Consider the following 24,592-nt stretch of genomic DNA (forward strand, 5'->3'; position numbering starts at 1 on the left):
CCCTCCTCCATGTACTACTTGTAAATATTTGTTTTATTAATATATATGCTGTGGGAGTCTTTCCTACAGCTTTCAGTCAAAAAAATGGAAGAGAAGAATGCTGCTTTTCTTCTGGAAGCTAAATCTAAAATGAATCCAGAGGAACATTTTGTCATTTATTGAGATTCGATAAAAGATAATTTTCACAGTTATCACCCAAAGAAGTTGTTGATGAAGGTCATTTATTTACATCATCATCGACTTCCATTGGCAGCGACGACACCCAACCATCATGACGGAGCTCCCGATCGATAGTCATTTATGAGATTTGATGAAGATCAGTTACACAGTTGTCAATTACTACTACAGGTTGATGAAGCTCCTTTTACATGGTCGTCACACTTTTATTGGCAGCGACAAGAGCCAGCCATCCTGACGGAGCTCCCGGTATTCAGATCGATGACATTTTTATTCCTTGCAAGATGTCTACTGCTCAGGTGTAGTTTGAACTGCGGCATGATCGTAGTTGACACGTCCACGGTATTGTTATCTCTGGAACGGCGCTCTCTCATGCTAACCCAACTGATCTTCCACATCTGGAGTAAACTTACTCTGCATAACAGAAGAAAAAGAAGATCTTTAGTTCCCGAGTCCATTCCTGCAAAGCTTTCTACATTACAAATCGAGGCATAATCAACAAAGTAAACAGTTCTTAGCATACCTTTCTGGTTCAATTGTCCTTTTTGCAAGCATGAGAGTCAAGAAAACAGGTACCATCGCCGCGCATAGATGCTTAAGAGTATGACCACTAACAATCTGATGGGTCCACCTATAAATAGGTTTGTCTGCAGCCTCTTCTACTTTGGCAAGGAGGTAAAATCCTGGAATTATTTTGAAAAATCAGAACAAAACAAATCCATATTGCATAGTTTACTTTGTAGTCCCTCCGTTTCTAAATACTTGTCGTGGTTTATTGACAAGTATTTAGGAACGGAGGGAGTAGTAAATTACACTAAGAAGAAATGCTTCTGCATGGCTCATTCTTATAGCAGCTTCATCAAATGTGAACAACCAAAAACCAGCAGTTCATAATTTCATAGTATAATGTTTATATTAATTGGACTGATGATTGCTCTATGAATTTTCAGAGAACAGCAAACATGATTAACGAAGCAGAATCATTATGGCACCGGTCAATAGTATTGAGATAACAATTAAAAAGAAGGGGCGAATTTCCTATGAATTTTCAGGTAACTGTATTGTTTATAGAGTGAGTTCAGTTTTGCAAAATAAAATAAAATATCACAGGATCTTGTGCTATAAGAAAATGACCATCAAAGGACCCAGTGCATTAAGGTGAAGCGCAAATAGCCATCTACACAAACAACAAAAATGCATCCATCTCTGCGATACTGAGCAAAAACAACATTAACCTGCTGCCCACAGCCAGTAGCTTGAATGTGTATACATCGGTGGAATAACAATCGCCATCACAGGTATTGCAACGCATGGAACAAACTGAATTACTGCATATGGGCGAAGATCATCAAAGAACCTGCATAATGCAATAAAAAAGGAAGGCATGAATGAAAGGAAGGAAATATTCTGAGAGAAACAATTGAAAGACCTTACCTCCAGTAAAGGATGCTCAGTGCACCAGCAAAAACAAGGGGTGCAAGGGACTTGGTTCCCGCCCTATCATCAACCCTTTCAATAATGAAAATGGCCATGATAGATGTGAAAGCAATCGTCATCTAGACAAACAAGCCAACATACGGAAAATCAAGAAAGCGGAAGTAAAAATAGGGGGCATTGATGCCATTTAGTCTCTGCCAGGCGATTTTGGAGAATACAAGTTTACTGGGACATGTCAGGCAACTAATCATAGTGGATTTTGATAAAAATTAACTCTCCCTTTTTTAAATCCCCTTTGTTTGATTCTAGTCGTGGGTTCAGAAGCAGACCAGCCCTATTGAAGCAGGTCATTATGATGCACTCAAGTTTCAGTTAGCAAGTGCTACAACGAGAACGGTGTTCAATCCTATTGCCATCCCATTCAAGCAATCCCTCATGAGAATACATGTGTCAGGGGATCAAATAGTATACATGAACACGATGTAATACAGAGACCCCTAGCACTAGTACGAAAATACAAGGAAATGGGTACGTACGTAATTAATAGAGAGACCCCTCACAAGTCACATCTGATAAACAGCAATTGTCATCGATCCGTTGTTCATGTCCAACAACAACACATCCATATAACAAATTAAAGACACCCTTTATATACAGGAGTCTATATATCTGGGCGTTAATTAATTATAATCATTCGTCTTCTTCGGTTCTTCTTGAGGCTGCTGATTCCCAAATATAGGCCCTTTGTAGGTATACTTGGCCTCCAGGTAGATTGTGGCGCCGCCTCCGACAGCCAGCCCGATCGTCTGCAGCACGCCCAGCACGAACCTCGGGTTATGACCTGACCACCTTTTTTTTCCCCAGAAAATGAAAAGCGAGTTAATTAATTGCTCTAGTAATTAAGCTAGAAACCAAATAATATACTATACGGACGTTACTAAATTCTTGTCCTTATTTTAGTACAAATTTGAACTAAAACAACGACAAGAATTTAGGAACAGAGGGAGTATATAATAAGGACATAATAATAAATTGAGACGCAATGAGACATTCCAAACTGAAGAATGATCTGCGTACGTACCATGGTACAGAAGGGGATTGCCCGAGATGAGGGCTGCTTGCGATTGTTGGTTCTGCTGCATTGTTGGGCATGGATTTGGGAGCTCCACATTGCGTGCATACATTGCTAGCAACAGGGTTTGATGGCGATTGGGAGGAGCTGAACCGGCGGATTACTGAGCTCCCCCCGCCATTATCGCCAATAATCCTAATTGGCAGTCGCTCAAGGGCGCGGCCGCCTGATGAGATCTTGCTCGCCGCAAACCGAAGCGCCATGGGTTCCGAGATCTATCTGACGATTATTGGTTAATTCAGTTCCTAGTAGATTGAGATCTCTTTCCTCTCTTCTTGGCTAATTTCCTCGATTCTCTTCTTCTTCCTATGGTGGCTTTGATCTCCAGGCTCCCAAGTCCCTATTTATGTACGCCCGCTAGGCTAGGCTAGGCTAGGGTTACCCGTGTCGTGCCAAGCCGAGTAGTAATCGTGTTCGTGGCCTGGCCGTATCCGTATCCGGCTCACCTAATTATTTTCCGAACCAACGGCCGGCAAAGATCGATCGGACGGACCAACCAAACACCCAACCATCGCAACGACATTCATTTTTATGAGATTTTCATCAAGGCAATTTTTACTCACTTGTCAATTAGTACAAGTTCATATGTTGAAGGTTCATTTATTTATTTACATCATCAGGCTTCCTTTGGCAGCGACAACACCCAACCATCAGGACGGGAGCTCCCGATATTCAGATCGATGCTCAATTTTTATTCCTTGCAACAAGAGTATTATACATAGTATAGTATCTACTACTGCTCAGGTGTAGTTGAAACTGCGGCATAATCGTAGTTGACGTCCACGGTATTGCTATCTCTGGAACGGCGCGCTCTCATGCTAACCCAACTGATCTTCCACATCTGGAGTAAACTTACTCTGCATAACAGAAAAATAAAAAGATCTTCAGTTCCGCAGGCATGGAGATGCATGCAAGGCTTTCTACATTACATATCACACCCGAGGCATATTCAACGTGATGAAGATTGTTGCTAAGAAAAGGGCTAACAATCGATTCGGTGGTAGCAGTGGGATGTATGCCTGAGGCATGTGCGGCGATGCACGGTTATGACAAACATGAAGTTTACAGTAAGTCTGTTAAACGTGTAACTGCAAAGATTGTTCCAAGACATTCTGTATGGCTAAATACTGGGTGTATTTGTATCAGAACAGATGGACAATGAATGATACCAATGTTCTTAGAATACCTTATTCTTAAAAGGTAAAAAATGGTTCAATCAACCTAAAAATCTAAAAGTACGGATGATCATGCAGTCAACGAAGTAAACAGTTCTTAGCATACCTTTCTGGTTCAATTGTCCTTTTTGCGAGCATGAGAGTCAAGAAAACAGGTACCATCGCAGCGCATAGATGCTTAAGAGTATGACCACTAACAATCTGATGGGTCCACCTATAAATAGGTTTGTCTGCAGCCTCTTCTACTTTGGCAAGGAGGTAAAATCCTGGAATTATCTTGAAAAATCAGAACAAAACAAACCCATATTGCATACCTTATATCGTATTAAATTATGCTAAGAAGAAATGCATTCGCATGGCTCATTCTTATAGCAGCTTCATCAAAGGAGAACAACCAAAAACCAGCAGTTCATATATCTGTTTATATTATAATTGGACTGCCAACTGCTCTAAATCTTCAGAGAACAGCAAAGGAACAGAATCATTTTGGCACTGGTCAATAGTAACTTGTGCTGAATTTTCTATCGTTTTCAGGTAACTGTTGTTTATAACCAAGTATGATACGTTCAGCTTTCAAAAAAAGTATCATAGGATCTTGTGGCATAAGAAAACTGGGCTAATCAAAAATAGCCATCTCAGCGATACTAAGCAAGAATAACACTAACCTGCTGCCCACAACCAGTAGCTTGAATGCGTATACATCGGTGGAATAACAATCGCCATCACAGGTATTGCAATGCATGGAACAAACTGAATTACTGCATATGGGCGAAGATCATCAAAGAACCTACATGAGGCAATAAAAAAGGAAGGCATAAAAGGAAGGAAATATTCTGAGAGGACAGGTAAACAATTGAAAGAGCTTACCTCCAGTAAAGGATGCTCAGTGCACCAGCAAAAACAAGGGGTGCAAGGGACTTTGTTCCTGCCCTATCATCAACCCTTTCAATAATAAAAATGGCCATGATAGATGTGAAAGCAATCGTCATCTAGACAAACAAGGCAATATGTTAGCCTCCAACATATGGAAAATCAAGAAAGCGGGAGTAAAAGAGGGTGCATTGAGGCTATTTAGTCTCTGCCAGGCAATTTTGGAGAACACAACTTTATTGGGACATGCCAGACAACTAATCATAGTGGATTATGGTAGAATTAACTCCCACTTTTTTTTCTTTCAAATCCCCTTTGTTTTGATTCAAGTCATGAGTTCAGAGCCAGACCCAACCCTATCGAAGTGGCGCTCTATCGAAGCAGGTCATTATGATGCACTTTGTATTTCAGTGCTACAACGAGAAGAGTGCTAAATTCTATTCGCATTCAAGCAATCCCTCATGAGAATACATGTCAGGGGATCAAATAGTAGACTTGAACACGATGCCACTCCTAGGGGGTAAACATAATACGAATCAATGCACAGATCATGGTGCTGAATGCTAGATCTACGGCACAGAAGATCTAGGAAAGGCTTACCGGCAACCTGTCCCAAACTAGTGTGGCGTTGTTCGGGTTGAGATGGTAATAGGATGATCCAAAACCGACGGCCGTGACACCAGCAAAGAAGAGTGTCCAACTCCAGAGCTCCCCCTGTGAGCTGCCAGCAAGATTAACATCAGAGAGTGCTTCAAATCTTTAACTTGAGTTAGAACAGGAACACAAATGGTATGAGCATTCAGTCAGCACCATAGCCTAAAGTAGTTTTTGTAATGGCACAAGATGAGTCCCACGACACCGACGAAAAAGAAGGGGATGTTTGAGACCACATTCAACGTATTAGGGATCCCTGCAAAGCAAAGCAAAACAAAACAAAACCACTATGCATTATCACCAAGAGTAATTCAGCCAGAAAGTAATGTTGTTATCCAGAAGCATCCCCTTGGCACTAACGAAAAACAGATGAATGGAGCATGATTCAGCCGAATCCCCTACTTGACTGTCTCCCTAAATTTCCCTATCCTCAAACTTAATTGAGCTAACTGGACTCGTCAAACCAACCAAATCATCATGAACCTAAAGAGACTACTAAAACAGCCGAAATCGCTGCTGCTTCTGCTGCTGGAAACTAGGACAAGTGCCCCCAAATCGTTGCTTCCTTCCTAGGTCAGTCAGCGACTCCAGTTGATCGTACTAAGCCAGGAGCAACAGCAGTCAGCAAAGGGCCGGCGATTTAGGATTTAGGGGACGGGGGAAGCGGGAGAGGCGGTTGCGGTGAAATTACCGAGGAAGAGGTCGCGCTGGTCGGCGAAGTCGTGGTAGTCCTCGTCCTGCGGGATGGCGGGCGTGACGAGCATGAGCACCACGAAGATGGCCGCCGCCGCCGCCCACGCCACCCACTTCTTCTTCCTCCTCCCCGCATCATCATCCATCATCCGCTTCTCCTCGCTCCGGTTCCCCCTCCCTCAGATTCCCCCCCCCCCTGCTGCTCGGATGCGGATGCTTTTTGGTTTTGGTTTTGGTTTCGGGGGGAGTTCGTGTTCTTCCGCTTTTTTCAACCAAGGAGGCTTCCTCTTTAAGGCAGCAGCGGGCCAGCGGCGCCTAAGCCTAAGGTGGCCTGGACGGCGGCGATCGGGTTTGGAGAGGATCGGACGGCTGTTAGGAGCGGTGTCCCGCGGTCGTCCGTGGAATACTGCCAAGTGTTTTTCTTTTATTGTACGGAAGTGGTGAAGTGTTATAGTTCATCATCTACTGCATGAGCTCCACGTGTGGTCATAAACTGCTGATACATCTCAACAGGTTTCTCTCTGCTAATTCCATCGGCAAAAAAAATATTGTGTTATTAACCAGGTACTCTAGGTTATGCTATGCACCTGGTAGGCTGTTACACGATTTTTTTTCCCATAACACAATAAACAAAATGAGGTTATGTATGGCTGTCAGTTTTTAAATAATGATCATGCAAGTTGCTAATTTTCAGCAGAAAACATGCGAGAAGTGAGTGATGCAGCGGTTTTTCAAGGAAATCTTCAAACCATGCCAGGAAATCAGACACTGCACTGCAGACGAGTCAAGAAAAAAACATGACACCGTTGGAAAACTATCTTCAAGCCGTCACAGTGTAAAGGTTGGTCATACTGACAAATCATCCTCAGCAATCAACATGTCACGTTATACAAGCAAGCATCGAGTGCCGATTTTATTCTGTTATATAGGTTTCTTTTGTTGTTGGCTGTAGCAGCGACTTCTAGAAGGTCACAGCCCGCGCTCCGACTCTGTCGCGGGGAATGAGGCGCAGCTCCGAGCCATGCTTCAAGAACACGTTGCCTGGAACAAGATTACATGTCAGCGAGAACGTGGAAGAAGAAATGGTAAATTAACTGAAGTTGTCATTTTGGTTGGACTGACGTAGAAGGTCATTGCAGGATACGGCATTTGCAAACTAGAAAAGGTGGGTCGGATAAAATCACTTAAGCAGAGGAGAAGGGCAGTGAGTATCCTGAAGATGAGGATGAGAACTACAAAGCTAATTCTAGCCTTATCGAGCAACAGTAATGAGATGGTCATGGAAAAAGATACTGCACTTTATTCAAACCATAATGATTTTTTGTTCGATTGCTTTGCATATCATCAATCCCGATGCTGATCATCTACTCCTTTTACCCTCAAGCTGACCACCTTGTTTAAGTTCTGGTAGCAAGTTTTAGTGCCAGAACAAACAAAATGGTTCATAATATTAACAAAAAAATCAGTGACCTCACATAGTTCAATCAATCTTCTATAACATAGACAGCTAAACTTGTCCAGTAACTCAACCTCTCCTACAGAAAAAAAAGTGGTGTTTCGAATATCGCACTAGTGAACTTTGTGTAACCAACAGAATATCTTGCATATCAGGAAAACTGGAAAAGAGCACAAAACTGAAACAAAAATGTAAGCTTCGTATCTGGAAATGGTACCTGCACTTTGCTGCGGGTTGATGCCGACTCCATCTGCAAAGGGGGGATGCGTTATTTCAAGTAAGGACATTGCGTATGTCAAACAAATAAGCAAATAGATCATCATTTTTCTGCTCTACCCTAACTGTTCATAATCAAATGACAGTTCATGGTTGCACTAAGCTCATGTAAATATGCAAGTCCTACCACCACCTGTCAATAGCCAATAAACTAACAGCTGAAAACTATACCTCAGATCCTTGTAAACAAACAAGCTGGGATAAAGACATGATATACATCTGCAAGTGCTGATCTAGAATTTCATCTTTGATGGGGTGAAACTTTCCGTTAACAAATGAGATCATCATTTGTGAATTCACTAAGATGGGATTTTTCTCTCTCTAAGAACCGGCATTCCGCATTCCTAATGACACATCATAGAAGTAGTCGGGTGTATGTGATAAGCTATGAATACTGATAATGTGTAATGGTGTCTAGATTAAAAAAGAAGCTCAAACGGAACAGATCAGCAGCAGCCATCCTATAGGGTACAAGATCTATGTCCCGGGAAGAAAAACCAAAACTACAAGGGTTCCTATTCGCATCATTCGTATCTCAGAAACGGTGCCGATCATTCGCAAGCATCCACTAGGCCATGGAGTCCCCAAATTAATTTGCCACAGCCCCAATAAACCAAACACCTATTCGGACCAGACTAGACATGTAATCCTTCCTAGGCATCAAAATTCGATGATCAAATCCAAGCATCATAATCCGGTAGAGCCCCTCTAGAAGGAAAAACCGCGATCTCGACGACGAGGGATCAGTGATTCCCATGGGTAGTAGAAAGCGGAGGGGGGCCGTACCGTTGGTGATGATGGCGCTGGTCTGGGGCGGGACCTTGAACTCCTCGGCGGCGAACTTGAGCACCGCGGTGAAGGGCGCCGCCTCCGGCACGCTGAACCTGCGGGGTGGTAACCATACGCACCAGATCAGAACGAGAGAGAGAGAAGCAGACGCGTCTCCCCGTGGAACGAGATCTGGTCCGGGGTCGAGGACGAGAGAGATAGAGAGAGGGGATAGAGTACTCACACTTTGAAGGGTAGCTTGGGGTCGGAGGTGAGGATCACCTTGAACGACACCTTCCCTCCGCCGCCGCCGCCGCCCGCCGCTGCCGCCATGGGGTTCCGCCGAGCAGGGGTTCGGTCTATGTCTTTCTGGCTGTCTGTCTGACACTCAAAAGGTATTCTTCGCTATATGGAGGGGTTGCGTGATAGATTTCTTTTGTCTTCCATCTGTACATTTTTGGGAGCAGTAATTAATTTATGAATATAGCAAAAAGCCCCGTGCGTTGCTACGGAAGAACAAATGTGACGTACCGCGTCCACCCCCGGACAGTGGTGGCATATTCATAATTTTGGCAAAGTGACGTACCGCAGCGACGCCCGTACCATCACCACCGTTTCGAATTTAATATAATGGTATAGATTTCTAAACAGAATTCATGAAAAATTATTATTGGAATAGTTTAATTTTCAAGACCCTCTAATTTGAAGAGTTCCCAAGAACTTTGATTTTCTTCCTTTTTGCGTACAAGTATCATACTAGAATGTTGGAATATCGTACTCCCTCCGTTTCAAAATAAGTGACGTGAATTTGTAAGTTACTCATTTTGGGACGGAGGGAGTACATTTTTAAAGCCATGTTCCACAATTCGGAAGGAAGCCAGCGAAAATGATCACAGATAAAAGCACAACCAGGGGCACTGATCAGCAACAAGTCGATGTGTACTGCGATCACAACATCTGCAGAACACCATTTTACATACAACTCTGATGGTATTGCCCACTGGCTTCATTCAGTTCATGGTTGCTAGGTAGTAGCAACTACAGGCAGGCCTTGCCAAAGTCACAACCCCAAAATTTCTGCAGCTTAGGACCGGACAAGCTAAACAACTTGAATGACAGTCCATGCTGCTCCAAGAACTAACGGGACAAAAGAAAAAAAAAGAATTAAGAGAAATAGCACCTGAAGAACTCTCAAGAGGCGCTAGGCAGATAGCGGTACACAGGAGTGCTCCAGAAATACTCCTGGCAAAACAAATGTATAGGAGTGTTTGATGAGGGAGATGGACTTTTCCAGTCGGCAGTATCATTGCAAGTCTTGAATAAATTCCAGTCTTGCATAGATTCCGAGTACCAGGTTCTCCACCACAATGGTGAAGGAATAATCTCCCTTGCATAGAATCTGAGTACCAGGTTCTTCACAACAATGGTGAAGGAATTTCCCCTTCCTCTAAATCGTCCCAGATATTAAAAAGGGACCTTATTTCTCCAGATTCATCTTCATCCATTATTTCAGGATCAAAGTTCAGGAAATCATCAGGATTGAAGTCCCCAAACAGATCTTCGAAAGAATCTTTCATATCCAGATCAAACTCCAGGTTGGACACCTCTGAGGCTAGCCCCTGGGTTTCCTCAGTGTCCACTGGATGAACTTTCATGTTGGATTTCCGCTTTTGAGCTTCAGGTGTCGCATTTGGTGTCAGCTTGCTTTGCCAACCATATTCTTCCTGAGCATCACCCGGGACTGAAGAATCTGTCCCGCAATCTGTGCTAGGTATAATCGTACCTTTTGCTGGAGCAATATTGCCAAGGTGTGAAGTCACATGGTCCTTGAGTTCTGTGGCCGGACTTTCTAAGCTTGATGCACCATCAGCTCTTTCCTCCGAGTCCAGCAGATAGACTTTCGTGCAAGATTTAGTCTTGGGAGCCCCAGAAATTGTATTGGGTGCAATCTTGCTAGGTTGATTAAGTGCCAGACGGCGGATATATGACAGCACTGAAGAATCTGCCTTGCTATCTATCTTAGGTTCACTTGTAACCTTCACTGAAGAAAGACTAGAGTTATGTGAAGTTCCACAATCCTTGAGATCTATAACCTGTGTCTCTGATGTCAACTCGCCTTCCTCTATTTCTTCCTCATGAAACTCAGTGCCTTCTAGAGGAGGGCTATCATTTGTGTTGCCAGGGGGATGTTCATTTCTACTAATCTTGTTTACAAACTTCTCAACTTTAAAGTCATAACTATCTGATGGAAGAAAGACGTTAATGGTTGGGTACTCGACAACAAGAATGCCCCTCAGTTGGGAGTGCAAGGGTTCTTCTATATTGAGTTGACGGTATGGTGACTTTGAATCCTGCAGCAAATTAAAAAATGGTCGATGTTTTAACATACTCCCTCCGTTCCATAATTCTTGTCGAAATATTACATGTATCTAGACGCTTTTTAGGAATAGATACATCCATTTTTGGGCAAATTTGAGACAAGAATTATGAAACGGAGGGAGTAATTTATAGCAAGTGATAATATCATGCAAGGCACATGGTAGCTGGCTAAAATACCTTGGCAGACTTCTGAATGAACAGTTTCAAATCACGCAATTCGGCATTGCGATATGGTGTAAGCTGGTCCTTGCAAGGAGTAGGACTCAGATGTTTTTCCAATAACGATAGCAAGCTTGCATGCTCATCTATCCTGGAAAACAAGGCATAATGAGCATGAAATGAAAATGGGAGATATTGTATATACAAGTGACTGAAAGTAACTATTGCAACATACATATGAATGCTTATCTCTGTTTTCCCAAGTTAAGTAGAGACAAGCGCAGACCAAAATATGTGATATAAGAAGTTTGAAAATGATAGACACATCATACATCCTAACATGCAGCTATGTCAGTAATTTAATACAGTTCTACATGGATATCTTGACATGTCTGGACAGTGCTAAACTAGCTAAGTATGCAGACTGAAGAAAACATAAGGAAGATTTCCAAAATAATTGATTAACGCGAACTTACTCATGGTCAGTTACGACAACATCTGTTGAATTAAACCTCCACTCAAGTGTCCAGTATATGCAGTCCTTTCTGCAAACATATATCGACAGGTAAAGCAGCATTCATTTGATACAAGGTAAAGAGGGTGGGAAAGAAAGAGTGATACTACTGGTAAGGTTCACTGAAATGTATCTATGATTTTACGATAGCGAGACTGAGAAGGGTGGGACACTTAGAAATACACAGATTATTAAAAAGAGTGATACGTAGTATTGATTCTCAAGGTATACATGTTGACACTTGGCAGTTTTGCGGTGACAAACTTGAATGAAAATTTTACCAGTGCAAGTCTAAGAACCTGACCGTGAAATAAGGGAAAGGCCAAATTGACCTGACCGTGGCATAATGTAAATGCCAAATTGAATCATAATCACTTTCAAACATACGAAATGAACCACGCAACCAATGATTCTAAAGCAAACTTACTGAACTTCCGAGAAGCAATAATTCTAGAGCTCGTCGATGACAGTGATGTCAATTGGATGACTACCGAATACATAGCTCAAGCAACTAAACCCAAGCAGATAGAAAGCATTTGAGCTGCGTACAGCATCCATATACTTTTACTGTCTAAAAATTCCAGTTATTAACACAAAATGGACTAGTATTCCAACTAACATCATCATCATATCTGGGTGACAGGATCGGTCCATGAGCAACATTAACAGAGATGCGAATTGAGACCTCTGGTAGTGGCGCGAACGGTTCTGCTCTCTCCGGGTCATGCCTCTGGGTTGGAAGAAGAGCCGGACGCCCCTGCGCTGCGCCGCCTTGCGGAGGAAGAAGAGCCACGTGGGCAGCTGGGCTCCCCCGCCGCCTCCGTAGTTGCGGCCGAAGCCACTGATCAGCCTGTGGGCCGACTCCCTCACCTGGCTCGTCTCCTCCAGCAGGTTGTAATCTGCAACACAGCAAACAGGGCGAGGATAAGCATATCAGCGAGCGATTGAGGGGGTGTCGATCAGAGGGATGAATCTAAGTAGGAGGACGGAGGGTGGTGACCGGAGAGGAGGCGGTCGTCGTCGAACTGGGAGAGCGGGACGGGGTCGGTGCGGGGGCGCTTGCCGGAGCAGGCGGTGCGGCGCTTGTGGGACTGGACGCAGGGGAGGCTGCAGGTGAGGCGGGAGCACCCCGGGCACCGGTACTTCCAGGGCTGCTCCCCGCACTCCTCGCACGGGGAGCCCTTCCCGCCGACGCCGGGCCCGGGGCCGGAGCTGGAGGCGGCGGCGGATTTGGGAGGCGGGTCCTGCGCTGACGGGTCCCTTCCCTCCTCCATGCTCGAGTCTGCCGCGGGTGGCGCCTCCCTCCCACCTTGCTCCTCCGCCATGCTCGAGTCTTCCGCGGGTCGAGGAGCCTGGCGGCCGTGGCCCGAGAATTTTAGGGTTTAGTGAGAACAAGGGTTTAGCTGCGATGCCGTGCGGCCGCTCGGCGGTGACCGTTGCACTGGAAAGGGCGTTTTATCTTGGATGGAGAGGTTATATACCCATTTCAGTTGGTACCAACTGTGCCTGTTCAAATTTTGAATTTTGAATTCAATAATTTTATTTTACATGTCATGGCTACGAGAAATTCACGTTGTCAGACGGAATTCCCGTTTCATAATCCTCCTATCCCAAACTAAACTCTTGTCGTCGTTTTAGTACAAATTTGAACTAAAACCACGACATGAATTCAGGATCGGAGAGAGAATATTTTTGTCCGAGTAGATATTTTTCTGATCAACTGTAAGCATTAAGAATTTAGAATTTTTTGATCCGCAAACCCTGCCCAGCACTCGTGTCAAATGGAAAGGCCGGACGATAAGGGATAAGTTCCAAATTTAACAAATTTTAGTTAATTACTCCATCCGATCTTAAATTATTGTCGAAGTATTAAAAGTATCTAGACATTTTTTTAAAGTACATACATCCATATTTGGACAAATTTAGGATCAAAGGAAGTACAACACATTCCGATGGATCAAAGGGAGTACAACACATTCCGATCGGATTAAGTAGGGAGTACAACACGAACTTTGGACAGATTTGTAACTGCAGTCTCATTCTGATTCACAAATTTCTCTTTCCACATTCCAAACCTACCAACCTCTAAACAGATTTGTACTCCGTAATTGCATTTCCATTCTGATTCACAAATTACACTCTAACGCACGACTAACAAGGCTCTTTACTGCTGGACCTTCGAAAGAAAACCCAATTTTCACGGACAACATACCTCAAACGACATGGGCACACACGTCATGCGAAAATGAAGGTTGTTACGATCAAAGAGCCCAGAGAGAAATTCTCACACCAATGGAGAAAAACGATTAAGTAACAATCTGTCAGATTTCAGATTCTCAGCGTACCAACAGCTGACATAATTTCATTTAAAGGAGTTCAGTCTACCAAACAAAACCATAAACCATGTCTTAATAACCTTGGCTACAATTCGATAAACAAAATCTCGTTGTCCGCAGAATTCAAACATCAACAGAGAAGACAAGACACCTCTTGCGCATTGGATCTGGAAAGCTATTAGGTAAAACAGCGCTCCCGCTAGCTGATGTATCCCTTGTTCACTCCATGGACGATGCACCAGCACCGAAAGTGCCACCGCCACCTCCACGGCCAAAGGCAGGTCGGCTACCACCCTGATCAACAAAAACAAATAAAGACAAATTAGTTCCAAGAAAGATTATGAACAATTGACTGCTTTGAGTAGATGCGCAAAAAGGACATATTTTACATAACAGGAAGACAGAACTGAACATTACAAGCAATAGTCCAGAAAATATTAAACTGCAAAATCTTCGAATTACATCTAAACGTGCAAATCATGCAATACAGCATGGCAGTTCAATATGAGGTTGGAACTATTTTACAGAACAGCATAATGTACTTGTGTGAAAATTGGAAGTTAGCCTAACTGTTGAAATGCTTCGCATTAAAAACCTAATGCTATCTTGAATAGAGTCCGCAAGAAAATTGCAGGCACCAACAGAACAAGATCGACACAAATCAACAGTAAAGAATCATACAAAATGTAAGAACAATAATTGGAGCTCTTACCCTGAAAGATGGCTGGAACTCAGCAGGAGCTCCACCCTTCTCACCAGCGAAATCACCTGGAGCACCACGAGGGCCTCCCCTGTAACCATCCCTATCACCGAACCTTGGCCTGTCACCCTCAAAACGAGGTGGGCCCCTGCCAAATTATAGTCAAAAGTTAGAGATGATACCAGTGTAATCTTTGGGGCCACCTGACCTACATGATAATATGATTGAAACAGAAACTGACACATTGGATGTCATTCAACAATTGCTTCTCAGCCTCCTCGTACTATCTTGACTTGCCAAATGTAATTAGTTAATGTTTTATCTACACAGCATTCTACAGCTGAAATGGGCAGTGGAATGGTACAACGAACAGATACATAAAGAACACAAAAATGAATTCCCAAGCTTGGATCTCGGATCTCAAACAAAAATCAAAAGTCCATCACAGGATGGACAAAAAGGTTGTGGCCGAGGTTTAATATAGGCCATAGCAAGTATGTAGGTTGAGATTTGCAATAAAAAAACTGTATGAAATAATTTAATTTTGGCTAGTAGAATGCTGGAGTAGAACTAACACAATCCCACTGCAAATTAAGTCAACAGAACTCACAATTCCAGAGACTACTCGAAAACTATTACAATGATAACTAAATAAATAGCTAGATGAAGAGGTGAATTCTCACAGCAAGAGACAACAAAGCATAGTAGAAATTAGCACAAAGAGCAGACATCTCACCTGGGGCGGTCACCCGGCGGTCCAGAGCCGAATGGGCGAGACGGCGGCTTGGCAGACTTCTTCAGGGTGTTGGGCACAATCTCTGACGGCAGGTTGAGGAAGGTACGCAGGAACTCAATGCCATCATTGGTCAGGTACCAGTAGTAGTGCTGCCACGAGAAGGTCTCCCTGACATACTCCTTGGACTTGAAGCTCTGCATGAGCTTGATGACCTCCAAGTTGGAGGCATCGACCTGCGGGTGCTTGGCCAGGTTGTAGTCCTTCTTCGCATACAAGACTCCCTCTGCTCAAACAAGCCCATTCAAAGAATTTCAGTACAAGCCTTCGGCCCATCATAAGGAATTGCAGCATTCTTTGGGCATATACAATTTCTACTACTTCGCATGCTACAGAATTTTCAGGTCATGGTATCCAACTGTGTATGTTGGAATTGGTAGAACACAGATAAAAAAATGCTCAAAACGAATGACCGTGTCGTTCAACGAATACCCTATATAGCACAACCGCATCGGCGCAAGCAATATACTTAGTACCGTTCTGTCGCATGAAATTGGACGAAGCAAACCTAAAATCTACACGAAACAGAACCTAAAACACTACACTAAATCAAACATATCGGGGCAGTAAACAGTAACGAGACATTAGCATCCGGAGAGTGAGCACGAATCTATCAGCAAGCGGGAGGAGAGAATACAAAGGAGGGGCTCAGACAGTTACCTTGGAAGAGGTACTTGCAGATCTCCCTGCGGTTCTTCTTGGAGATGATCTGCGTGGAGAGAGAGGTAGACGAATTGAACGATTAGGGGTGGACCGGAGATGATAATCTGCATATGTGCAGAAAGATTTGACTCGGGGGAGCTCACCATGGTGAAAGGCCGGAAGCGGGGACGGTCGACGACGGCGGCGGCGGCGCGGAGAGGGCACGCGAGGGAGGCAGCGAGCGAGCGAGAGGGAGAAACCCTACCCGCTTGGTGGGTTTGTATATATAGGGGCATCATCTGGGCCTCGGGGATGGGCTAATTGATACTGGCCCCGGTGATGGGCTAATTGATACTGGCCCCGGTGATGGGCTAACTGATACTGGGCCTCTTGTTTTTTGCGCTTCTCGCCTAGTTTCGTCTGCCGTCCCCTTTTTCCCTTTTCGGTTCATTTTTTATTTCTTTTATTTTTTTGCATTTTCTCACCCGGCAAGACAACTCAATGTCTCAATGCATCAATACCGCTTCATCAGATCCCTCCAGCGATAAGTAACAGCAATATCTTGGCTGCAAGTCGTAGCGATATTTTACAGAAGAATTTGCAAGTGGAAGTCGGAGCAAATCGTCGACAGGCGACAGCCAAGCTGCCTTGGTAGGAATTAAACATCAACCTAAATCAAATCTGTTTAGTCAGATGAGACACAAGCTTTCCTGTACGGTAGCAAATGCAAGAGACAGGGATAAACAATTTTAAGAAACTCTACTAGCCGTCTGACCAATTGCCAAAAGTGTTCCTCCTTTCACTTTTAGCTGCACAACAAATAAAAACAATCGCAGCAGCTGTAATACATGATTGCAGAAGCTAAAGCACTAGCTAAATTCAGGGGATTTGGGCTTCGTCGGTCCCTGTCCGTCGTGCGATTTGGGCTTCGGCCTGGGCCCAGCCCAATTGGGGGATCGGTCTGTCCGGCCTACCGAACCACAAGTCCGGAAAAAAAAATCGCTTCGTCCGTCCCTGACGCGCGCGAGATGCTAAGTCCGACCTAAAATCCGCACACGCGCCGCCAAATCCGTTGCTGCACTGCCTCCCCACGCCTCCGATGGCCCCACGAGCCTCCGGATCGGTAATGTTTTTTTCCTTCCTACAATTAGCAAGAAATTTTCATGATCTTTTTGTTACTGTAAAACGTTTATGTTTAAAAGTGAGTGGCGACGTACGAACACCGTACGAATGAACTCTAAACTCTCTAATCGTGGCAGAGTGGCAGTGGCAGCGATTGAGATCATTCCCTTCGTTTTTTTACAGTACAATTTTAGTCATGCAGTAGCTCAAAACACCGGCCTTGTCAAACGTGATCGCAGGTCTGCTAGTGACACGTCCGCCGGCCGGAGGATTCACGTGGCGCCGAGAGCACCGTTCCCGATGCAGTACCCCACCGACGCGATCCCCTCCTCCTTCAAGCCACCACCGTCTTCTTCTTCTTCCCCGCGCCGCCGTGCTCCGGACCTCCGGTATCCCGAGTAATACACGGCGTCCCTCCGCATGTCCCCGCCCACCTCCGCCGCCCGCGAGCACGCCGGCCCCACGAACAGCGCGTGATCGCCGCCCAGCCCCTTCGCCTCCGCCCACCCGCATCCGCCGTTGCCGTCGCCGGTGGTGTCGAGCTCGAACACCTTGAAGAAGGGCTCGCCGTGCCGCCCGGGCGCCCACCTCGCCAGGGCCGCCACCGCCGGCTTCCCCCGCAGGCTGACCAAGTACCTGGCGGGCGTGGTAGGGGGTCCTCCGCTTTTCGTCGTCGTCGTCGTCTTCCTCCGCGCCGGTGTCCAACTCCTCCCCCACCTGCCGCGCCGGCGCCACGCGGAGGAGCCCGTCTCCGTCTCCCTTCGCGGCGCCGACGGAGACGGAGATCTTGAATAGCTTGAGGAGCCTCTTCTTGCCGCAGAGCGCGTAGAGGTCTCCTCCTCCGTTGCAGAAGGCGATGTCGGAGATGATGGATTTCTCCTTCTCCATGACATTGCCGTCGGAGCAGCAGACTCGGTGCCTGGTCCAACCGCCGCCGCCTTCTCCATGGACAACCTCTTCTCCGGCGACGGCGACGACACCCTGCGCAGTGCGACGCTCAGCCTGTCGCCGGTGATGGCGGCGAGGACGAAGCCGCTGATGCTGGATGTCGTAGGGGCGTCGGAGAAGACGACCTTGCAGACCCCGAACTCCAGCGGCACCTGCAATAAGAGGCCGCTGGCGTCACCGCCGGGGGTGGAGGAGAAGGGGTTGATGACGGAGAGCACGCCGAGCCAGCCGCCCTCGTGGGCGCCGACGACGCGGCCGCAGGGGATCGGGAGGTCGAACAGCCCGCCGCCGTCCTCGGGGCTGTACACGCATTTCCTGCCCGGGTAGTCGGCGCCGGGGACGACGAAGCCGCCGCCGCGGATCTGGCGATCGGAGTCGGAGGGGTGGAGGATCAGCAGCAGCGGCACGGCGGGCTCGGCCGGGTCCCGCGGCGGCGAGCCGCACGCGGTCCCGCAGGGAGACCAGAAGGCGGACGGCCGCGAGGATTTCGTCGGGGAGCTTGGACCAGTCCGGCGGTAATGGCGATGGCGGCGCGCTGATCTAGTTCGTGGTGGGGCCATCGGCGGCGGTGGACGACATGAGATCTCGATCGATTCTGTTTATACGTGTGGCCTTTTGAGTCGTCTTTAGCTGTGTATATATGGATCTCTGTATTATTGCATATTTGCATGCATGCATCGCGATATATATGGAATTAAACGAAGAAAGTATAGAAACCTGGATTCTTTACGACCCATGCATGATGGATAGCTCGTGTTTAACTTTCAGATTAGAAACCTGCCGTAGTTTTTCGAGTAATGTTCATATTCACAAACAGATCGAACGGCCACAGCTGCGAGATTTTTTTTTGTTCTTTCAAACGTGGAGCACACAACAGCCAGGTAGAATGGGTAACATTGTAGTGCTACATTTATTCCTGCACAACTTACAGGAAGCAGGTACATGTAAACTACTGTATATATGCTATGTCAAGAACACTAGAACGAAAAGGATGATGAGCAGAATAACTAGGAACAGGATCAGCATGATCTGCCCCTTGATGCCCGCCTTCTTCATCACCACCGCCACTTTTTTCTGCGCCAAGAAACACGAGAAAATCGGTTTCAGAGAGATCAAAGTACGCATAAAGAATGCTTGTTAACTGGAAAGGATGCAGAATTTAGTTTCAGAAACACTTGGATGCACATTTGGAAGGAACATAAGTGCAAATATAAATTAATGATCATCCAAGGCGGTGAAATAACCTGCACAAAGTCAAGTCTGTTTGACGTAGTTTCCATCTCCAGGCTTAGGTCGTTCAGGATCCTTTCCTGTAAAAACAGTAATAGTAAGGTTACTTCGACTGCCACATACACCTTTTGTGATGCTACTACGTACACTTCCAGCAGAACTGAAAGTTCAAACACCTACCTGTCCAGACAGTTCTTCATGTATTGTTAGCCCTACACCTCCGATCCTCTGAACACTTGCACTGAGCTCATCAAGCTCATCATCCTGCTGCCTGAAGGGAATTCCGTACAAGAATCAAAGTGATGCATTAATCGCAGACTATATGAACTTGGAGTAACTTTCTATCGCAACTGAAGATGATTCAGTTGATTAAAAGGTATTAGCCAAGGAGCAGCAACAAAGAAATCAAATAATAAACACAATAATTATGTGCTACTTAGGGTGTGTCAGGAAAAAAAATCCTTACTAGAAACACTGGCGTTCAACACAGGTGTCACAAATATATGATGAAAATCTTGAGTTAGTTATCATACTCCTCATGTTGAAAACGTACCATGTTTCTTTTTTAGAAGAAAAAAAAAGGAACATGTTTCTAACCAGCATATTTTGCAAAGCGCATCTGATTCTCAAGTAAGGGTAAGCAAACTCACCTCATAAGTAGAAGCTGTCTATCTGATTCTGAAGCAATATAGTCATCATTGTCCTGGGAAGAATAGTGGTTTCTGCTTGTGCCCATTAGGTCCTGATGTCTCGCCATTGCTGAGTTGTTCTTCCCCTTTTCAACAGCTCTCCTGACAGCACCAACCTATATGTGTTTGTCAATATATTGGAACTCTGAATAAGTAAACTTCACATTGCCAATCATTCAGTTCAAAGCATAGAAACATAAACATCAGCTCAGATAAAGAGCACCACATCTTCCCTAAAAAAGAGACGCGCTTCATTTGTAATCCAATTCAGTTGATATGGGGGGGGGGGGGGGGGGGCAAGTATAGTGTTGAACATCAAGGAATACCTGACTACGAGCAGAACCAGTCCAGTTGCGTCGTCTAGAGAGCTCAACTTCATCGAGTCCATAGTATGCTGGATCCCTTGATGCAACTGAGATGGTCTTTTCCAACTCATCCACCTTTCAACATAAACAAAAAGCCAGTCAGGCCAGAGAAAGCACACATCTCCAGTGAAAAGTTTAAACTCGATATATTAGATGCATAACCTGACAAGATCAAAAAAGTTTCAACAACAACAATTACCAATGGCATCGTTATGCTGTGATGTCATACACTCATACCTGCCACTCAATGCTTTCACAACTGGTGAGAAGCTCTTTTGTCAGATGAACATATTCTCCAGTGTTTGAAGCAATTTGCTCCCACCGTTGGAAAGTAGTCTGCAGTTTACCAATCTGCGAAAGGAAGAACTTTACCCTCAGGACCAAAAGAAGAACATAGAATGATTGTTTCTGAAGCTATGCGAGAGGTAAGCAACATCAGTAGAAAGGAGCTTCATCTTCAGGACAACAGAACATGGTAGATAAATGGATGACAACACATATGTTTCTGAAACTATAAGAGAGAGTTAGCAACAAATGTACTGTAATGACTCATCTTGTACACTCTGCAGTCTAAGAGTCCTTAGGTTGAGTACCAATCACAGATGTGTATCGGGCATTCAGGAAGTATGCTTAACTGCACATACAAGTGTCCCCATAGTACAAAAGTTTTAAACAAACTAGCAACTAATCACTTCAAAAACCTTTCTTCTTGCGTCCCATGACACAAAAATTGTTCACCAAGTAACATCAGATTGTTCTTACATAAAGAATCTTCGTCGCATACCCCCCGTGCTGCAAACCCATCAAGTACGATGCTCAACATTTAAATTGGATATACACTTGCTCGACTTCATGACAAAAACAGAGCCCCAATGAAGCTTCGTTCCAACCAGGATCATAAACCCTTTCTTCTATACATTTGATGGTGCCCTCAGTCATGCTATACAGTACGAAATAACCCCTTGGAATACAAACTACATAACCAATCCTTAGCATGCCAGCCAAGCAGCAGCAAGATCTAGCCGATGGGCATAGCTATCAAACACAGCAAGAACCAAACGCGGTAAAAAAAAATTCAGTATTGATCGATCTATGCAGCATACATACGTACAAACAGGACGACGGAAGGTTTGCACTAACTGGACGATGAAGAAGGAGAGGAGTGATAAGGAGCAGAGGAGGGCGAGGGTTACCGAGCCCTGGATCTCCTCCCGGACGATGTAGAACGGATCCTGCGCGGAGCTCATGCTTGGATCCGTGGAGGAGGGGGTTCTGCGGATTGGGGAAGGCAGGAATTCGATTCCCCCGCAAGAACCCTAGAATTTGGGCGAGGGATTTTGTTGGCTGTGTCCGGTGCGGAGATCCATGCTGGTATTGCTCCTCCGGTTCGGTTTGGTCGGGGACTGCTGCTGTTGGTGTTGGAGCTCCGGACCGTAGACCAGGTCCACAAAGACCCAGAACGGTCGCGTAGACCCGGTGCACCGCTGAAGATGAAATGGACGCTCAAAGCAGGATAAGAGAGAAGAGGGAGGTAATCCACAGCACGCGCCGGCCAAAACCCTAGCGCGCGCGGAAGGAGCTCAAGCCCCATGGCGGCCTTCACCACCACCACCACCTTCCCCGCCGCGCTGGGGGCGCCGACGCCGTGCCGCCCAGCCGCCGGCGTCGTCGCGCGCTCCCGGTGGACGCCGCTCCGCCGCTCGCCGCCGGCCGCGGGGCTCCGGCGAGCAGCCGCGCGCCGGGGAGCCACGCTCCTGGTGAGTACGTCATTAGAGACTCGGATTCTCGTTACGCTAATTACCTAGACGCGCCGCACTTTTCGGTTACTTCAGTTCAGTAGGCTTATGTGAATGACATGCATCCTGCGCCGCCGCCCAAAATGTAATTATTAGTGCTTTTTTTTTGCAGGTATAATTATTAGTGCATTTGGTAGTCGATTTGAGATGAGTTATGAGTTGTGCATTGGCTTTTTTTGTTTAGCAGTTTGGGTCTCGCGATACGCAGTTTGGTATTCTGATTCTAGGCCCGGCGCGGATAATATGATTCGGCAGTTCGATATCTCTACTGGCTCATGGGTTCACTTGTTACAGCGGAGTAGTGTCCAACTCTTTGTTTTGAAGGTTGTTAACTCGAGTTGGGTGGATCCGTGTGTGTAGACATCAATAGCTGCGATGTGTTTAGTCACCTAGTGAGCTCAATGGTGCCACTCTTTTAGTTGGTATCTGTCCTGAAACCCACAATTTGTTAGAAGTTAGAACCAAGGGTTGGTTTTCTTTCCTTGTTTTCACTGTATGACATGTGTTTGATGATTAACTACAAAATGTTGGTAGGTGCCACCTGGCATTTTGCCAATGCTTTGTTCAGTGCAGTGTACTTATATTTGTAGTTCTCTACAGACATTTTCATGATCAAATCTTTTCTGATTGGTGTTACTTTTTATTTTGAAATATGTTTGTTTTTGTTATTTTCTAATTTCAATTTTTGACAGGTCAAAGCGAAGAAGGAAACATTTTCTTCATTTGATGAGTTACTGGAGAAGTCTGAAAAGCCTTTACTAGTCGACTTCTATGCAACCTGGTAAGCGACTAGTAACTTGTGGTCCAGAATGTCTTAATGGGTTATATCAGTGCTTTATACTAGATATATGTTCTCTCTGTTGTCTCTTTGTTAAAACCCTTGTGAAACAAAGTTTAGTGGAGGCATGTCCTGTCCCTGCCGAGAAAGTACCACCAACCTTGTGGACAATAAACTTCGACTGGCCTTATGTTCATCTTCTACATTAATTCCATGCAACATCTTTGTACTGATTTCCCCCCAAATTTACAGTACTGAAGTTTACGGTAGAACTAGTAAGAAAAGAGACTGTAGTTTGATCTTGTTAGTTCATATGCTTTGCATCGATCGATGTGGAGGCGGTGTGGTGCTCCCTCCTTTTAAAAAAAATTATGCTTTTAACAAAGATGTGCATTATTCCTTCTGACAAAAAGAGACCGTAGTTTACTGACTCTTCTAGTAAACCAAAGTCCAAACTGGAACAGCTAATGCCTGTTGGTACCTCTAGGCTTAACTGCAGCATGGTTGATTATTCTAATCTTGGAATCCGTTCTGAAAGCAGCATAATTCTCTACTGACAGAAAATTTGGTTTAGGATATACTTTGATGCTATATCTTTGTATTTACTGATATACTTTTTGTTAGGTGTGGTCCATGCCAATACATGGTTCCCATACTTGAAGAAGTAGGTGAGAAGTTGAATGACAAGATTCAGGTTGTGAAAATTGATACAGAGAAATACACAAGCATCGCAAATCGCTACAAAATTGAAGCATTACCAACTTTGATCATCTTTAAAAATGGGGAACCTTGTTATCGCTTTGTAAGTTTCAATGATCCATCTTCTTTCCATTTTCAGGAATAATTGTTCAACTAGCGCTAATGATAATAAGTAATGCGTGCCTTTTGCTGTTATTTTTCTGCTGGTACTCAGGAGGGAGCATTGCCTGCTGATCAGCTAATCCTACAGATTGAGAGTGCTTTGGAGGTCCCAAAGTAGCATGTGGTGGAATAGGAAAAAAAAATCTTGAAATGTATGCTGCTACTCACAACATGTCATTTCTCTGTTTGAATATTCTTACTACAGAGCATTCATTATTATTTATTGTTCAAGAGGTTTTACCTGAGTTACAGAATGAATAGAAATCTCCTTCAAAGCTAAGTCATTTAGTTATGCAAAAATATGTTTATACATATGCTGGTTCACCATGATGGTGTTCTAAACTAGTCGAATCTAGATCTCTCCTTTCTGCAACTTTAGTTACCCATGATCGGTCCCATTTTTTTTTCTTTCATGGAGGGTTCCAAACCAGTTAATCATACCGAGTAGGAAGCCAGACCAATACCAAAATTTTCTGTTTCAACAATGATACCTGTAATGAGGGTTAGGAAACAAGCCTGGGCAAGTGCCAGCATCCAGTATCCTGTTGGTTTGTTAATTGTTGGAAACTGGTCAACTCCTGGACTTGACTGGAAAATCTGAATCAACTGTGACCTGCTTGAACTGTGTGGGATCGAGTAAAT

At 44.9% G+C, this 24,592-nt stretch overlaps 8 protein-coding genes and 1 non-coding gene across 9 annotated transcripts; 1 reads left to right on the forward strand and 8 right to left on the reverse strand.

Annotated features, from left to right (window-relative positions):
• Window positions 1–159: 159 nt before the first annotated feature.
• Window positions 160–1,744, reverse strand: LOC100823666. The gene is made up of 4 exons (XR_002963507.1): window positions 1,612–1,744; window positions 1,413–1,534; window positions 701–860; window positions 160–591 (listed from the first exon to the last, which is right to left on the reverse strand). It is a non-coding gene; the product is annotated as an uncharacterized LOC100823666 (transcript).
• A 269-nt stretch (window positions 1,745–2,013) lies between these two features.
• On the reverse strand, window positions 2,014–3,132 carry LOC100823970. The gene is made up of 2 exons (XM_003565077.4): window positions 2,696–3,132; window positions 2,014–2,463 (listed from the first exon to the last, which is right to left on the reverse strand). The coding sequence occupies exons 1-2, from the start codon at window positions 2,947–2,949 to the stop codon at window positions 2,295–2,297; spliced, it is 423 nt and encodes a 140-aa protein (XP_003565125.2). The 5' UTR covers window positions 2,950–3,132; the 3' UTR covers window positions 2,014–2,294.
• Window positions 3,133–3,283: 151 nt separating this feature from the next.
• LOC100824275 lies at window positions 3,284–6,394 on the reverse strand. Its single transcript, XM_003565078.3, has 7 exons — window positions 6,137–6,394; window positions 5,602–5,701; window positions 5,392–5,512; window positions 4,789–4,910; window positions 4,587–4,708; window positions 4,028–4,187; window positions 3,284–3,603 (listed from the first exon to the last, which is right to left on the reverse strand). The coding sequence occupies exons 1-7, from the start codon at window positions 6,285–6,287 to the stop codon at window positions 3,480–3,482; spliced, it is 900 nt and encodes a 299-aa protein (XP_003565126.2). The 5' UTR covers window positions 6,288–6,394; the 3' UTR covers window positions 3,284–3,479.
• Window positions 6,395–6,922: 528 nt separating this feature from the next.
• On the reverse strand, window positions 6,923–9,044 carry LOC100825496 (ubiquitin-fold modifier 1). The gene is made up of 4 exons (XM_003565082.4): window positions 8,883–9,044; window positions 8,657–8,754; window positions 7,812–7,844; window positions 6,923–7,179 (listed from the first exon to the last, which is right to left on the reverse strand). The coding sequence occupies exons 1-4, from the start codon at window positions 8,969–8,971 to the stop codon at window positions 7,100–7,102; spliced, it is 300 nt and encodes a 99-aa protein (XP_003565130.1). The 5' UTR covers window positions 8,972–9,044; the 3' UTR covers window positions 6,923–7,099.
• Window positions 9,045–9,512: 468 nt separating this feature from the next.
• On the reverse strand, window positions 9,513–13,139 carry LOC100824581 (putative box C/D snoRNA protein SPCC613.07). Its single transcript, XM_003565079.4, has 5 exons — window positions 12,691–13,139; window positions 12,376–12,589; window positions 11,653–11,721; window positions 11,195–11,327; window positions 9,513–10,989 (listed from the first exon to the last, which is right to left on the reverse strand). Exons 1-5 carry the CDS (start codon window positions 13,013–13,015, stop codon window positions 10,054–10,056), a joined length of 1,677 nt encoding a protein of 558 aa, XP_003565127.2. The 5' UTR covers window positions 13,016–13,139; the 3' UTR covers window positions 9,513–10,053.
• An 844-nt stretch (window positions 13,140–13,983) lies between these two features.
• Window positions 13,984–16,465, reverse strand: LOC100825191 (40S ribosomal protein S10-1). Its single transcript, XM_003565081.4, has 5 exons — window positions 16,326–16,465; window positions 16,180–16,228; window positions 15,463–15,745; window positions 14,739–14,874; window positions 13,984–14,320 (listed from the first exon to the last, which is right to left on the reverse strand). Exons 1-5 carry the CDS (start codon window positions 16,458–16,460, stop codon window positions 14,246–14,248), a joined length of 678 nt encoding a protein of 225 aa, XP_003565129.2. The 5' UTR covers window positions 16,461–16,465; the 3' UTR covers window positions 13,984–14,245.
• Window positions 16,466–17,254: 789 nt separating this feature from the next.
• Window positions 17,255–19,078, reverse strand: LOC112270796. Its single transcript, XM_024459012.1, has 2 exons — window positions 18,949–19,078; window positions 17,255–18,861 (listed from the first exon to the last, which is right to left on the reverse strand). Exon 2 carries the CDS (start codon window positions 18,789–18,791, stop codon window positions 17,556–17,558), a length of 1,236 nt encoding a protein of 411 aa, XP_024314780.1. The 5' UTR covers window positions 18,792–18,861; window positions 18,949–19,078; the 3' UTR covers window positions 17,255–17,555.
• Window positions 19,048–21,904, reverse strand: LOC100824893 (syntaxin-61). Its single transcript, XM_003565080.4, has 7 exons — window positions 21,709–21,904; window positions 20,753–20,866; window positions 20,477–20,590; window positions 20,112–20,266; window positions 19,642–19,732; window positions 19,476–19,541; window positions 19,048–19,305 (listed from the first exon to the last, which is right to left on the reverse strand). The coding sequence occupies exons 1-7, from the start codon at window positions 21,760–21,762 to the stop codon at window positions 19,195–19,197; spliced, it is 705 nt and encodes a 234-aa protein (XP_003565128.1). The 5' UTR covers window positions 21,763–21,904; the 3' UTR covers window positions 19,048–19,194.
• A 137-nt stretch (window positions 21,905–22,041) lies between these two features.
• On the forward strand, window positions 22,042–24,230 carry LOC100826016 (thioredoxin Y, chloroplastic). The gene is made up of 4 exons (XM_003565084.4): window positions 22,042–22,272; window positions 23,004–23,092; window positions 23,714–23,891; window positions 24,003–24,230. Exons 1-4 carry the CDS (start codon window positions 22,105–22,107, stop codon window positions 24,066–24,068), a joined length of 501 nt encoding a protein of 166 aa, XP_003565132.1. The 5' UTR covers window positions 22,042–22,104; the 3' UTR covers window positions 24,069–24,230.
• The last annotated feature ends 362 nt before the right edge of the window (window positions 24,231–24,592 follow it).

The sequence above is a fragment of the Brachypodium distachyon genome, chromosome 2, assembly GCF_000005505.3.
Source record: "Brachypodium distachyon strain Bd21 chromosome 2, Brachypodium_distachyon_v3.0, whole genome shotgun sequence".
NCBI lineage: Eukaryota > Viridiplantae > Streptophyta > Magnoliopsida > Poales > Poaceae > Brachypodium > Brachypodium distachyon.